General features: G+C 37.1%; 1 protein-coding gene across 5 annotated transcripts in view; it reads right to left on the bottom strand.

The window, feature by feature from the left end:
- The window catches only part of PARP4 (poly(ADP-ribose) polymerase family member 4), a 48,630-nt gene that overhangs the window by 30,766 nt on the left and 2,661 nt on the right, over positions 1 to 15,203 (bottom strand). For all 5 annotated transcript variants that reach the window (XM_054088305.1, XM_054088337.1, XM_054088322.1 and 2 more), the window contains 8 exons: positions 11,668 to 11,800; positions 9,186 to 9,381; positions 7,569 to 7,680; positions 6,462 to 6,540; positions 5,803 to 5,904; positions 4,894 to 5,040; positions 3,843 to 3,980; positions 1,825 to 1,998 (listed from right to left, as the gene is read on the bottom strand). In XM_054088305.1, coding sequence (XP_053944280.1) covers positions 1,825 to 1,998; positions 3,843 to 3,980; positions 4,894 to 5,040; positions 5,803 to 5,904; positions 6,462 to 6,540; positions 7,569 to 7,680; positions 9,186 to 9,381; positions 11,668 to 11,793 — 1,074 coding nt within the window. In that variant the 5' untranslated portion in view covers positions 11,794 to 11,800. The remainder of the gene's footprint in view (positions 1 to 1,824; positions 1,999 to 3,842; positions 3,981 to 4,893; positions 5,041 to 5,802; positions 5,905 to 6,461; positions 6,541 to 7,568; positions 7,681 to 9,185; positions 9,382 to 11,667; positions 11,801 to 15,203) is intronic.

Here is a 15,203-nt window from a genome sequence, read left to right as displayed (position 1 = left end):
CTGAACTACTTCTGTACAAGCCCAAACAAAGCTTTGGATGGAGCCTGCTCGTAACAGCTCCATAAAGCAGTATTTGTGCTTGGTTACCATCTTGATTTGGGCTATGAGACGATCCTTACCTGATAGAATTTGTCATTTTGTCCCAGAGGCTAGTATCCAGCTAGGGCAGTGGCACAAGATACCCACGTAATTTTCTCAGATTCAGAGAAAAATGGACATCTAACTTAGAAAAGATGTAATGCTACATTTCACTGCGCCATGGGAAGGCTTTATGAGACACAGTGATTTTTTCTATATCAGAAATGTCAAAAGGTTTTAATTATAAATAGACTTCCAAGGTTAAAAGCACTGTTAACATCTAACGAGCCTCCTTCCCTTTACTGCTCCTCCTTTATATTTCATAACTTACAGAAGACTGACTTCTGGACATCCTTTGCCAAAAGAAATAGGTATGTCAGGCAGAGTTTGTGCAATTCACATTACAGTCACAATACAAGGAGGAAATTTGAGTTTGCTCTGTAGTTACAAAAGTGATGTAACTGTTGGAGCTTTGACTGCCTCTCATCTCTCCAGAGTGTCTGGCTGCTAGGACTCAGGGCCAGATTTGATGGTGCAGCTGTGGAACCCTGAGAGCTGTGAGAAGACTAAACAGATTCCTGCCCTTCTGCTCAAGAGAAGTCTTTGAGCTTAGGGTCTTGCCCTTGGTCTCTCAGATGAGCTATGTTGCCGATAAAACTCTATCTAGCTTCCTCCCTCCTGCTTCTGACCCAGATCCTGTGGACTCGAGTTCTCATTTGGATCTGCCATACAAGTCATAGTGAGGAGGCAATCTGGACTGACTCTGGCTATTCTTACCAGCAGTCACTGACACCTGCTCTGCTCTTCCCATTTAGGTACCGTGTGACAAGTGGTGCTGCCAGTGGTGTTAACTGCACTGGCCTTGCTCACTGTCACCGCAAGTCCTAATCGCCTGTCCTTATGGAGCAGCCAGCCCTTACCGCCAGGTGCAAGGGCTGCGTCCGTGTGTGTGCTCAGCGCACCTCATTGGCATTCCCCTGGCAAGAGGAGAATTTTGCAGCTGGTCTCTGCAAAGATGAGACAATGGACTGACTTGCACCACAGTAATGGAAGTCCCGACTGACTGAATATCTAGCCAGCTTAAAAATGAAGGAAGTGACTAAGTAACATAGGAGCTGAGAGGGTGCTATGAAGGACATCCTTGGAGATTCCCCTAGGCAGGCCAGCTGTGCTTAGACCAACTGAATGTTATCTGTTTAGAAGTGCTGACTAACTTCTCGCACAAATCATCAGGCCAGGGAACTTCCCCAAGCAGTCTGTGCTATAGAAGGCGGAACAGACCAAGCTGTACATCAATTAGTACTTTTAAATAGCCTCTAGAAACCGCTCCTGCACATGCAGAAAAGGAAAGGCTACACAGAACAGTCTTTGCATACAGTTAAAATAGCTTAGATACATTTTGAAGGTAGTTTAAGACAATCAATAGAAACTGCTTATGTACATGCCGGAGTAGTTACTAGGGTCATCTGGATAATAACAACAGTTCTGTGATTCTCATTTGATCCAGCTGAAGATGCAATAACAACGATGGCAATGGAAACTCCTCTCCCCATATCTGGACAGTTCAAAACACTGAATTCCCCCCATGAGTGTTACTCAATTCCTAAGACTCTAATAAACAATTTCTTTAAACAGACAGCTTGTGATGAGTTGTGCAAAGTATCCTGTCCATTTATCTAGTGAGCGTGTTCAAAACTGGTGTAGCACAGTGCAGATCAGGGCTTATTAACAAGCTGGAGAAGTTACCTGGCACAGGTCCTGTTTTTTAGATAACAGCTTTTTGGAAACTTTATAGTCTATTTCAGATTTGTGACGTATAACTTGATAGAATTCTTTCATCATCTCTTGTAGTGCTTCCTCATCAGCTCCCTCATCCAGTGCGTTCTTTACTTGGAGTAAAATACCTTCTGCTTTGCTCACCTTTAAAAGAAGAGATTATTCACACTGAAATAAAACTTTAATCCATGCTAATGCAAGATACACAAAATATTTTCTTGCAGGTAGGATATGAAAATAGTATTTACAAGTTGGATATTTTCTGCCCTTATACCAGGTTACTTGCAAAGCATCTCAAGCAGAGCTAAAAGACAGTAAAATAAACTCTGAAATAAAACAGAATATGAATCAGACTGAAAGATAACGCTCCTTAACCTCTTGTTGATTCATATTGTCAGCTTTAATGCACTGATGAAAGAACAGAAAGCAGACAATCAATTTCTCACTAAATGTCTAAATGCACTAGTTCATGCTAAAATACATAAAGCTGAACAGAAGTCCTATTTATAAAGAGCAACCTGCAGATGAAATGAAAGTAATGATTAATTTCAGACAGTTTCTCCAGACAGACAGGATATAGATTTGCTTGTACCTGTGTACTGCTTCTCAACTAGAAATTTTTCACACAACATTCTATATTATTTAGTCTTCTCAAGGCAAGAGGAAAAAGGCAAAATGTTTTTTAATTTACACGAACTACAGATAACAACTAGTGAAATGTTGACATCAGAGGCTGCACTGCAATATGTTACTGCAGCTCAGTATTGATCCAAGACTGGTCTCTGTCTCACAAATGCCTTTGGGAAAAAAATGGAGGGTTAATCTAACTAAACAGCAACCCACTTCTTAATTATCATGGTTCAAAAATCTAGAGTTTTTTTTTCTTTCAATACAAATGCTATTTCTCTTGCAAATCGTAGTGAAAGCAGTTTTATCGTATTCTTACAGATCAATACATGGAGATATGGAATCTTTTAGGTCTATGGTTCAGCTCTTGCAAAAGCTACTGAACACTATTTATCAAATTTCACTTACCCGAATCTTAATATCTGAACAATTGCACCTTATAAAATTCGTTTACCACAAACAGCATTTCCTAATGTCTTTGCTGACTTATACCACACACTCACTACTGTCTCTGAGTATACGTATACAATATTACTAATGTGCTACTTACTCACCAGAACGTACATAAATGTGTATTATCTCCACATCAAAAAGTGAAAGGAATACTCTTCTACTATACATCAATCGAAGAGCATAAAAAGCAAGTTTCATGTAATAGGATAAGGGCAATGTTTCATTCATTCCAGAACTGGGGACCTTCTCCTGGCAAAGCTCTTCCAATTTAAAACCAACAGAGATAAATAAAACTCCTAACAATCATTTCGTTGGCTGTTTGTTAAGCTATATGAACTTAAATTACATGAATAAACATTATTCTCTTAAATGTCTAGGGAGCAAAGCAGAAGAATTGAGGTATGTGGGAAAGTGGGATTAAACATCACAGATTTTTAAAGAGGTGGATAGGCAATTACTCTTAATAACAGCTGTAATATCCAAAGGTCTTCAAGAGTAGCTGTGTGTTAATTACGTGTGTCATCTGATAACACAGACAGGGACTATAATTATAACTATTTTTCCATTACAAGAGAACGGCTGACTTAAATATTGTTGAAAGATACTTGCAGGAGACAGTAACCTGCTATTTTGTGCTGCATTCTTATGCGAGAAGGGATCCTCCCATAAGAATTGTGCAAACTGCTATAAAACAGAAAAGACCACCATCTGCCCTAGGGCGTACACTGTGTTTTCAGTGTTGTGATTCTAAAGCAAAACTTGAGATAAAAATTTTTGAAGCATAGATTTCTTGAATTGCTGGAGTATCAAAAGTGTAATTACAAATTTCAGTTGGTAACACAATATGTGTGTTTACTCCTAACAGCATTTACGTATTCACCCTTGCAGAGTAACAAGAATTAACTTACATCATTTAGGCTTATATTGTTTACTGATTTAAGTAGTAAACTATCCAGGTGGCCAATAGCTTCCGTCCAGATCAATTCCACAAAATCACTGACTTCCTGACATATAGCACTCGAATGGATGGCTTCTTCTAGACGTACCTATAGCAAAATAAACATAATTCAGTGAAAAGATGAAGTCATGCAGTAAAGTTCTTACACAGATAATTAAGCTTTCCTATTCTCATAAACAATGCAGCGTGCAGCATGCAATACTCACTCCTGCTTAGTACAATTTCTTCAGTCCCATCGAATTGAAGGGACAGTTTGCCTTTACACATTCTTTCAAGTGGAGAGCACAGCAGGCTGGATGGCCCCCAGAAGCTGCCATTAAACAATTCTCACACAAGTCTAGACATTCTACATCATTTATATGGCATCAATCACACAGCTTCTGAGATCACCAGGGGACACATGTGGGCCTTTCAACATTGCTGGACACAATCCATGTACCAGCTGCGTGCTAGAATAGAAGCTAACCATGTTGGAAGAGAGAAGCTGATAAAGTATAGGGAGAACATAAATGGGAAAACAATTTCTGTCAAACTACAACCATTCTGAATAGCAGTAAAACACTGTCTGAAGAAAACTTTAGGGAGAAGAATCCAAATGCTTCTGCCATTGAGGGGAGTCCTATTACTGACTCCAATACAATCTACATCATGCCTGTGACATCTGTACAGGGTGCAGAACAACTCTGACAATCAAAGCCATATACCACACAACAATTTTGTTTGCTGTATTAGCACATCATTTTTTTAGGTATCACATTAGGTGCTAATGCATCTACTAAATAAAAAAAAGCTATAATGAATATGACTACATTTGCTTTTAATACGTTTAAGTACTTGGAGCGTTCACTAAATATTAAAAAATAAAATAATAATTTCAAAACATTTACCATTTCCCTTAATCTATGGCTGCATCACTGTCATCTAGACAATGCCTACCACATTCTGCGAACTAAACCAGATCATTAAGGAGAGGGAAGTGTAAACATGCAAGCTATACAGGCCTTTTGCAATACTGCAGAACCTAACCAGTCTGCTTCTGGTGGAAAAGTTTCTCTGAGCCGGAAATCCTGGCTTTTCAGGTCTGCAATAAAAGTCTCGTACTTTTCTCTTATTTCTTCAGCAGTGGTAGCTACGCATTGTTTGTCCTCCTGTAAATTGAAAGAGTAAAGTTAGTTAAAGTAACTATACAGAGACTTAAAAGAATCCATTTTACCAGACACTGCTATAACAGCTGAAAACCCACATTAACTTCTGGGTTCTGATTGACAGGCTTCCAGCAAGGCTATGCTTTCATGAGGGTTCACAGGACACAGAACAAGCACAGGGCTCCATATACAAACCCCACAGTAACAAGGTAGGCTAACCTAAATGTGTGCTGGAATAATTCATTCTATCAATTGAACTATTCAAAATTCATCCCCGACAGCACTCCTTTAACTTGAATCTAACGTTGTTACAATGACATAGACTGCAAATACTACACCAGAGTGCATACATGACTTATATGCTGAGAAATGCGTTTAGGCTGCCCTCAAGACTACTGAGAGACAGCAAAGCTTGTATGTCAAGAATATCACCCACTACAGCACTTCAGCATTTAAACACAGATGTAGTTCGGATGTTGCTAGGAAATTATATGTGAGCCTATGAAGCAGGTACACCCAGGACCATGCTATGTTGCTGCCATGCCCAAACGAGTTCTTTTGAGTAAGCTGTAGGCAAACAGAGAGGTGGGGAGCCAACTATAAATCAAACTTTTTATGACAAAAGCTTAACAAGGTGATCTCCTATTACCTGTACCCAAGAATTAGCCTGCAGATAAGAATGAAAAGCACCTGACACACCCTGGAACAAGTACATTAAAACTGCATGAAGAAGCAAACAGGTTAACATCAATGAGTGATTCATACCTGTGTCCTGAAATGTGCATATAGTCGAAATGGAAACTTGCAATGCTCTCTGGAACACTGTAATTCAACAACTACAAAATCTTTGCTTTCCTCGGAGTTAATCTAAATAAAGAGATAAATAAAACCCCCGAATACTCAAGTTATTGCTAAAATACGTTTCATTGACACAATATCATGTCAAGTAATTCCCCTTGTGCTACTTATTTTTTCACCTCATTTAGAACCACACACTACGACTGGCTAAGAAAAGAAAAAGAATTATTCATTATTTGTGTTGTAGTAACAAGCAGAGGCTCCTCTGAGGTCTTCACTGTACTGATTACTGTACATTTCCATCATTTTTGTGTTTTGAAAGATTTTTTAATAAAAAAGTTAAAAAAAAATTAGATTTAACATATAACAACCATAATGACACGCCTTGTCAGAGGCAAATGTATTATTCTACTGCAATACTTTGGTGAGAACACTACAGCAATAAAGAAAAGTTTTATCTGTGTAGAACTAGGCTGCACTGAAAGAAAACACTAAAGTACTTTTCAATGCCCTTTGCATTGTGGTACATGATAACATAAAAGAATTACTGTTGATGTGTATAAAAATGTAACTTTTATTCATCTACTGATCCTCCTACATCTTCTCATAATGACAGAAAGGCTTACTTTTTCAAGGACATTGTATTTTGCAACTTCAAAATCTTGCGGGAAAAAAGGAATATCTTGATCATCTTCACCGTAAAATCTGGAATGGAATCAGAGTATTTAAAATCCCTTATGCCCAGTTAATACTGTACTGTAATAGCCTGCATCATCATACTAAAATAAGAACCAAAATAAGAAGATCTATTTCTCAGCGGCAAAATAAAAATAACACAGTTTTCAGAAATGAAACTCCATGGAGACACAAATGGGCCAGAATGCACTAACAGGCCAGAATGTCTAGTGTGAACCCAAAGGCAAAGACTAGATTTCAAACTTTATTCTTTAGAAAAGCTATGCAAGCAAGTTAATAAATCTATTTTCATAGATTCCTGGGTTTTAATAGCTTGGTCAGCTACCTGTGCTAATTCCTCCCTCATTTCGAACTTTCACACTAGGATACACAGGTGTAGTCATAGCCTTCAGACATCTGGACTTTTAGACCAAGTGTAACCTTCAGTACATTGCACAGAGTAAATAAATACCTACCTTATGACTGAACAACAGTCTCTTAAAGTGAAAGCTGCAGCTTGCTAATAGATTTAAAGTATGTTGGAGCTGGTTTTGTCCCTTTAGCTCAATAATTAGAAATAGTTACAACAATACTGTTTCCCTATTGGCATAGAGCAGTCTCAGTTATCTTGATTTTCAGCTCTCCCAAGAATTTTCATGAAACAGATACTCGGCACTTCTAAAAAAACAATGAATTGGACTGGATTGCAAAAACCTATGTGAACCAAGAAAAAAAAATAAATTGTGATGATAAACACAGCTCCAGTCAGAAAATCATAAAGCTTGAGCCACACTAATGCCTGCAGCATTCGTAGAACCTTTGCAGGAAGCTGGACGGCAGGTGTTGACTGAGATTGGAAAATGTAAAATCCATTTCCAGATCTGAAGGTTAAAAAAAAAAACCAAACAACAACTAAACCAGAAAGAAGCTGTTATATATTCATATCCACAGAATAAGAAGTCACTGAAAGATTGGGAAGTGAGGTGTTCTGGGGTTTTTTTTTTTGGTAGTCTTTTTTGTTGTTGTTGTTGTACAATACATTTTTACTTTTATTTTACCTAGTCTCCATTTCAGACTCAATTCTGCCCTCACTGTCTTCAATAAGGTTGGAAACATTTTCATTTTTCCTTGTGGCATTTTCATTTTCAGAACGTGACAGGTCTTCCACATCTGCAATCAAAACATTTATTTAGGTGGTGTAATATCTGTTTTCTCTAATTTAACTTATGAATAGTTAATAAAAAACAATATTACTACTTAATGGTCATAAATATTTCACACGTTGAAACAAGTTAACAGCTTCTAAGGTCACATTTTGTTCAGCTATATAACTGGCAGGATACAGAGTCGAGAACTGAAGGGCAACTGCCCCAGCTGCCTCACTGCTAGAACTGGTGCTGCCCTGGGCTATGCCAGTGCTTATTTCCTCCAGGCACTTTGTACCCTGACTTCTGTGACAAGAAGGGGAAAAAAGAGTTAGGGCATATAGCTGAGCTCTACACTGTGCAACCTGACCACAAAGCCTGAGAACCTTTCCTCTATGGCTCACGTTGGATTTGGGGGTTTTCATTTGTTTGACTGGTTTACCTTCTTTTTTAAATTGTACTGATGCAGTGTATGAATGCATTTTTATTTTTAGCTTAAAACTATTTAGGATTGCTACTGAATGGCTCTACCCTCAACAAAGCATGCCCCGGGCCTCTGCTGTGCAAAACCACATTTGTCCAATAGACTCAATGACACAGCAAACATACAAATGCAGGGGACCTGAATCTCATTCTTCTACATAACTCTGAAAAATGTACCAATCAGTGACATGAGAATGTTCATCAAGTGTAATTTATTACATCAAAAGTAATTACTTTCAAAAATACTGAAAGAAAAGACTAGCACCCAGCAAAATCAAGACACACAAAAGTGAAAAGAAATAAAAAGCATAGTTACTAGGGAGAGAAAAAAATAAGATAATTAAAGAAAATTAAAGCAGTAATAACTTCTAATAGCTTTCAGGCTGATTTTTTTTTGCTGACTGTACATATTTAATAGAATTTTCTTCATCTCTTTTTCACGTTCCTTGGCTTGTCTCACAGCATTAAAACAAACATTTGCCTTTTTTCCTTCTACAAAGTTATAGTTGTTTGCATGAACCAGGTTACAAGTCAGAATGTTTACAGTTCTTCTATTATAATTATGTTGCATTAAGTATGTCCAGCCCACGTTAACCTGCTCTCTACCCATCTTATTTTCTCATAATTTTGACTTCAAAATATAACACTTCCTCATACAAAAGCATTGAGAACCCACTATATGCTGCTGAAATTAACTAAAACTGCCAGGTCACTGTCATTTTTTTTCCAGTGGAGTCAAATAAAGACAGTAATTGGAGCAGCCTTTTTGTTATTTTTAATATTTTACCCACATTTTCAACTTGAGACCTTATTTGAAGTTTCATCAAAAGGAAAAAAAAAAAGTCAATGGAAAGACTCCACAGAACGGAACCAGTATTTCTGTTCTGAAAAATTCTAACTTTTTAATCAACTTTATTGCCATTTTCCATGGTCACTCATTTCTTAAAAGCCGATTCTAAATCTTCATCTTCTAAAACATTCTTTCCTGAAGTAACTGGCAGGTGAATAAACTATGTCAAATATACCTACCACATCAAATATACCTACCACATCTGTCTGGCCTTTGGTCAGAATTGTCGTTTTTTGATTTATTAACCTTATATGCTTCAACCTCTACAAGCTTCCCTTTTTCAACTGATTTCCAAATGAAATCTGCACATAAAACAGGGAGCTGATGCTTCAGAATCTTTTTTTGATCATGACAGCTGAGGACATCAGCAGTATCCACAATCACATGTGTACACTGAAAGAAAGGTGACAATCACAGTTGCTATATTAATCCAAACAATTTTTATTTGTACATCATCCTGGTACAATTCTGGAATCCAAAAGGAACATTTAAAAATGGGCAACATTTTTTGACCATACTTTAACTGAAACATCTAACTTAGAAACACGGTATTTCTGCACTTCATCCATTGCCAGCAGAGAGAGGAGGACTCTTTGAGGTGATAGTTCAGCTTGGCTGAAATACGGGTATCATAGAATCATAGCATAGTTTGGGTTGGAAGGGACCCTAAAGATCGTCGAGTTCAAATCCCCCCCTTCCATATCATCAGAATGTGTCCACTTTTCTACAGTAACTACGAAGATATGAAGGTGACTAGGTGCCTAATGTTCTGTAGAGCTTTTAGCAGCACATAATAGGTCCAATAATGGGCCAAGTTCTGTTGTAGCCAACAAAGCCATTTAGGGTAAAAGTGCTAAAAAGAAAAAGCTGGGCAGAATGCTGAATAACCATAATATGCTTTGGAAGCCTTATAAAGAATTATACATTGTTTTAGTGGAATCATGCATATGCTGAAAGTTAAAACTTTCTGCATAGTTAGGATAAAATAAAAATGTTTCGAGAAGTCAAATAAATTAAAATGGTCATAAGTAAGAGGCAGCAGATTTTGTACCTCAAACAGTTAACATAAAGCATGCAAGAACTGATGGACACAAATAAATGAAATATTATTACATCAGAATGAAATTACATCTACTTTACTAGGAAACAGGGTGATAAATGCATAAAAAATAAGAGCTCTTCCCTAATACTGGGCAGCACTGAGCCCAGATCTTTTTGGAGGTTCTTTTTAATCTTCAACCATAATGTAACTTTTGCAGCTTGGGTAAGATTTCCCCTGAACAGGCTGGCCACTTGTTAGCTGTTCTCTGCATCCTAGAACTCACAAATGAGGAAGTACTGAAATCTCTCTCTTCTCACTATATTTATAAAAATGATTAAAAATACAGATTTCAACTAATACATATTTGTATGGCATCAACTCTTTGTTCATTTGCTCTTTTCAACAATTACATGCTTTTTAGCAAAGCTTTCTTTAAAGCTTATTTGCCCTATGAGGGAATTTTCTCAACTTTTTTTCCCCAAAATCATATCTGTAAATCAGCAGTTTGACGGGATAAATGTGAGCCTTAGTTATTGTCTACAGTACAATTCAAAGTAATTCACCAATGCTATATTAGGAAACATTATAATAATGAGGGTCAAATTAGCTCACTTAATCATACTCTTATCAAAATTAAAAAACACTATATAGAGAAAATGAAAAATTTAAATCATAATACAACGCATTACCTTCTCCCCAAGGCAGATTAGAAGCAAGCACTCTAGTATAACAATATTTATGACCTTGCTGCTATTACTAGCTATGGGAATGAGGAAATAAATGCCCCTTTCAAGTGGCAGAAGTAACAAGGTATTATACCTTTACTATTATGTTAGATAATGTTAGATAATTCCCCATTACTGGCACGTGAATATTTATGTTGTTAAGGCATTAGCATGTTCCTTGACACATTCCTAGCTTCTGCCAGCTGGCATTCTCCCAGTTTCCAGGCACGGTCTGGGAGACAGAATATCACCGTGACTATTCCCATTAGGTGGTTTGGATCTGAAAGCTCAGTCCTGAGGACCAAGACTAGCACAGGTGTGGGTCAAGCCATGCCAGCGGGCCATGGTCCCCGTGAGCATTCCTAGGCATGTCAAATACCAGTACAGATACAGCCCAACAACTTCACTGGTGTGCCTGTCACGCAAACAGACTCCTTAATTTATCCATGCCATGTGTTCAATAAATATTCAAAATAAAAGCTGTATTTAAATAAAAAAACTGCAATATCATAGACTTCTAACTCTACAAGTGTCTTTTTCTCACTTAGTAATCAAATGCTTGCATCAACAATAATGTTACCAAAACCCAACTCAGTGATACGTCTCCTTATTCAGAGTTTCCCCTCCCTGATGATGATGAATAAACTAAAACAGCACAGCAATTTTATCCAGGAAAAAACCCTTCCTGGTGCTTTTGTGGAAAAAATATTGCTCTTATTTTTTTATGTGACATTTCAGTACTACAGAACCAGATGCATGAAAATGTAAACAGAATATTTCTATTCAAATATTGAAGAGAGACATCACCTCCATAGTTCTTATTTCTCTACATAACATAAGATGAAGACTCTACAACACTTGCACCACTTCATATTTTCCAACTGAGACCTTAGAAATAAATCTGAAACTTACCTCGTGAGTAAGTGTAAAATTAACTACTCCACCATTTTCTTTTATGCATGCTTTCAGCCTGCTCTTCTCCCGAATGGATAAGTGTTTGACTTTAATAAAGAATACACAGTTTGCAAAGACTGCCATTGCTCTCCTGTTAAAAGGGAAAAGATTTTTTTTTTTTGGCTGAGAAAACTTTTGATTCCCACTATCTACCTAAGTACTCTCTCACTGTATTTATTCTTTGCAATTCTAACATGGTACAAAACAAATCCCATTTTATTACCATGGTAATCAAATCCACTCAGAACACCTCTTAATCAGCCTTATTTATTTTTTAAAATTATGTGGAAAATTTAGTGTGATCTACATTTTCATTAAAGTAATGGCTTGAACTAAGTGCCAAACTCGTCTTCATCTCTTACAGCTAACACCCACTGTTGGTAACATGGAATGATCTTAATTTATACTGAAAAAAACACTCTTTCAGTTCCCCTTTCACACAGCACCATTATAAAATAACTCCCCATTTCAAGTGTAAATTGCTTTTCATGTTTCCACTCACCGATTTATAACCTGTAAATATAAAAAAAAAATTAAAAATCCCACCACACTTAAAAAGAACTTTGGAAAACTGATCCAGATTAAATTCAACACAGAAAAAAACCCCGAACTCCACCAAAAACAACAAAATAATCCCCAAACGCAAGAGGCTAATTTTAAACCAGATCTGTTTTCTGATTGAATTCACCCTCTAGCCTATGGCAAAGAATTACAAAAAGGAATAGCTTAGCAGTGGAAGTGATAGAGAGGTAGGGGAGATATAGAAGTAGAGGGACTGCTTTTCTTCTCAGCAGTATCAACCAAAACTGTAAAACAGCTTGCGTGAAAATGGGCTGCATGTCATTTGTGACAAACTATGCTAAGATATGAGAGGCTAAGAAACTTTTATTTTAACAGGAACAGAATTTATGACAACAACATATAAGGGCAGTGTCTGGTTTAAAGCGATTAAAACATAGCATCAATTTATATTTATTTCCCTGGATACCCATGAGTCTAATTACAGCATAAATGAGAACACTACAGAGACCCGAGCTCTTCATACAGGATATGAGCTACTCAGCTGGTCATGGGCTTTTTAAGGTTTCAGAGCCCTTCAGCAGTAAATGAGTGTTAAGTGTGAGCTAGAGAGGGCCTTATGACTGGATGGGTTCAGATAGAAGCCAAACCCATTGCTCCCATTAAGTTTATTTGAAGCACAACACCCACATCTGTTTTCTCTGAAAGGCATTCAGGTCCTACACCTCTAAAACACTTTGAAAACCTAATCAGCATAAGGCAGATCTGGACAACCAAAAGATCTGGCTTAAAATTGCATTGCCAAGCCAAACTGCTAATGCAGACACGTGACTAACGCTATGGTAACCAGCATGAAGAGAACATATGCTTGTAAAAAAAAAGATATTCAGGTCCAATTCTTTTTGCCGATGATTCTGTGGATCCCAGCACACCATGTCTATATCTTATCCAGAGGGTTAGTATCAGCGTCACTGGTAAAGACTTTGGTTTTACTCTAGTTATATTTCTGGGAGAGCTTCTTGATGATGTCAGTTTTCCACAGTGCCTTAAGGCCAAATAATTTTATTTGTGAGACAACTGGACAAAACTGACACTCTAGAACACTTGGCCTCTCCAAGTTCATCCTGGACTCACAGAACAAGACAGAACAAATCAGAAATTTCTTGTTAGAAAGTAAAGATAATGTGAAAGGAAAGCAGTTCTTGTGTTAGCCAAAACTGCCTGGTATTCAGTGCCCTGTCTCTTGGAGCAAAAATAACCTTTCTCCAACTTAATGAGAGCTCCCACACAGCCTGCAAATTCTGATCAAGCTCCTATTCTCCTACTTCTATAAGTAAACAACATCACATTAAAGACTGCAAAAATGAAAGCAATTGTTGTTTGAACTTGTGTTGATTTACCAGTTAATATTTTTCTGCACTATGTATGTGCAAATGAGGAAACATTTATTAGAACAGTTTCTTTATTAGTTTCTTCGGACTAAACTCAAAGAATTTAATTACCCAATAGATTCTTCTGGCTTAAAAATTAGTATTGGTCAAATTGTACTAAAGGCCTTAGAAGATCAACAAAATATTTACATCAACCCTGCAGAAAGACTCCACTGTAGTGTGGAGACAGAATAAACCAAGAGACAGTAACAATGCTGAGGAAATGTTCAAATGGTACTGACAACAGCACTTCAGAATCTAATATAAGATTATTGTTTGATTAATTTATCAAGGACCCAACTCTGGAGCAGATGATTAGGGTAAGGTTTCAGACAAAAACCCCCAAATGAAACAAAAGAAACCCCATATAAACCCCTTCCCCCCACACATCAGGCTGAGGTAATTTAAGGGTGAGATTTAGAGTAAGTTTGTTATACTGCCTTCAATGAATCTATTTATTTTCTTACTCTATTCAATTCTCAGTGTATGCATATAAAGTCATTCCTTACTGCAGTAAAAATGGAAACAGATGGACAACTACCACGGAATAACTTAAATTATTAGCTAAAAAATAAATAGTCAAAGACAGAGAGCAACATAACTCATTTGAATTTGGGGTTTCATGAAAACCTGGAAAATCAACACCATCAGACACAATTTTATACGTCTGTATAATTTTAGCACAGAAATGGTGATCTATAGGAACAGCCCAAATAATCTACTGATATTACTGATAAAACCGGCAACTCTGTAATGGTAATGCTAGTATTTAGGACAGGCAGACAGCACAACAAAGGGCACATGAGGTCATTATATACCTATATTTTGTGGCTCATTTTTGTTTTTCATGGCATTAGCTGTGCTTTTTGCATAAACATACTCAATGCTCACACAAAACCCCAATTCTCTATATTCTAACTAAAGTTTTTGAAAGATACAAAACTGCACAAAACTATTTTATATCTGAGGTGATAAAAATCCTCTACCACGCAGCCCTGTTATAACTTGGCTGTGTGGGAAACTGTACCTTTAAGAAGCTCTACTTTGTGATATAAAGTCTTATTTTAAGCTGCTTTCATCAACTTTATTTTGAATCTTGTCACAAATACAATAAATTAATTTAAGGCATATATAAGGGCAAATGTGTCACTGCTACAGGCTTCCTTTAAGATAGCATAGATTTGGGCACTGCTTTCCTCTTCACTAGAGCTCTGTGTGCACTATGTTTCTCAATATATTCCCTAAAGCAGATTCCGGATACTGCTGAAGTATCACCGGACATTGCCTCTCCAGGAAATAATGAACTCTATTTAGCCAAACGTAGTCAAAACAAAAAGTTTATTAGAAGCCAATGAAATACACACAACCAATTGCAAGCATCAGCCCTGCCTATACATTCATTTCTCATCTGGAAAACACTAAAAGCAACTCAAAATCATAGCTACATGTGGTGCAAAACTGCACAGAACTATTTTATATTACAGTCGCTTATGAAAAATCAAGCTGCTATGACCTGAGAAAAAAATTCTTGCAAGACCTAATCTG

The sequence above is a fragment of the Cuculus canorus genome, chromosome 1, assembly GCF_017976375.1.
Source record: "Cuculus canorus isolate bCucCan1 chromosome 1, bCucCan1.pri, whole genome shotgun sequence".
NCBI lineage: Eukaryota > Metazoa > Chordata > Aves > Cuculiformes > Cuculidae > Cuculus > Cuculus canorus.
The sequence above is the reverse complement of the archived record's forward strand: the minus strand, read 5'-3'. Positions and strand labels throughout refer to the sequence as shown.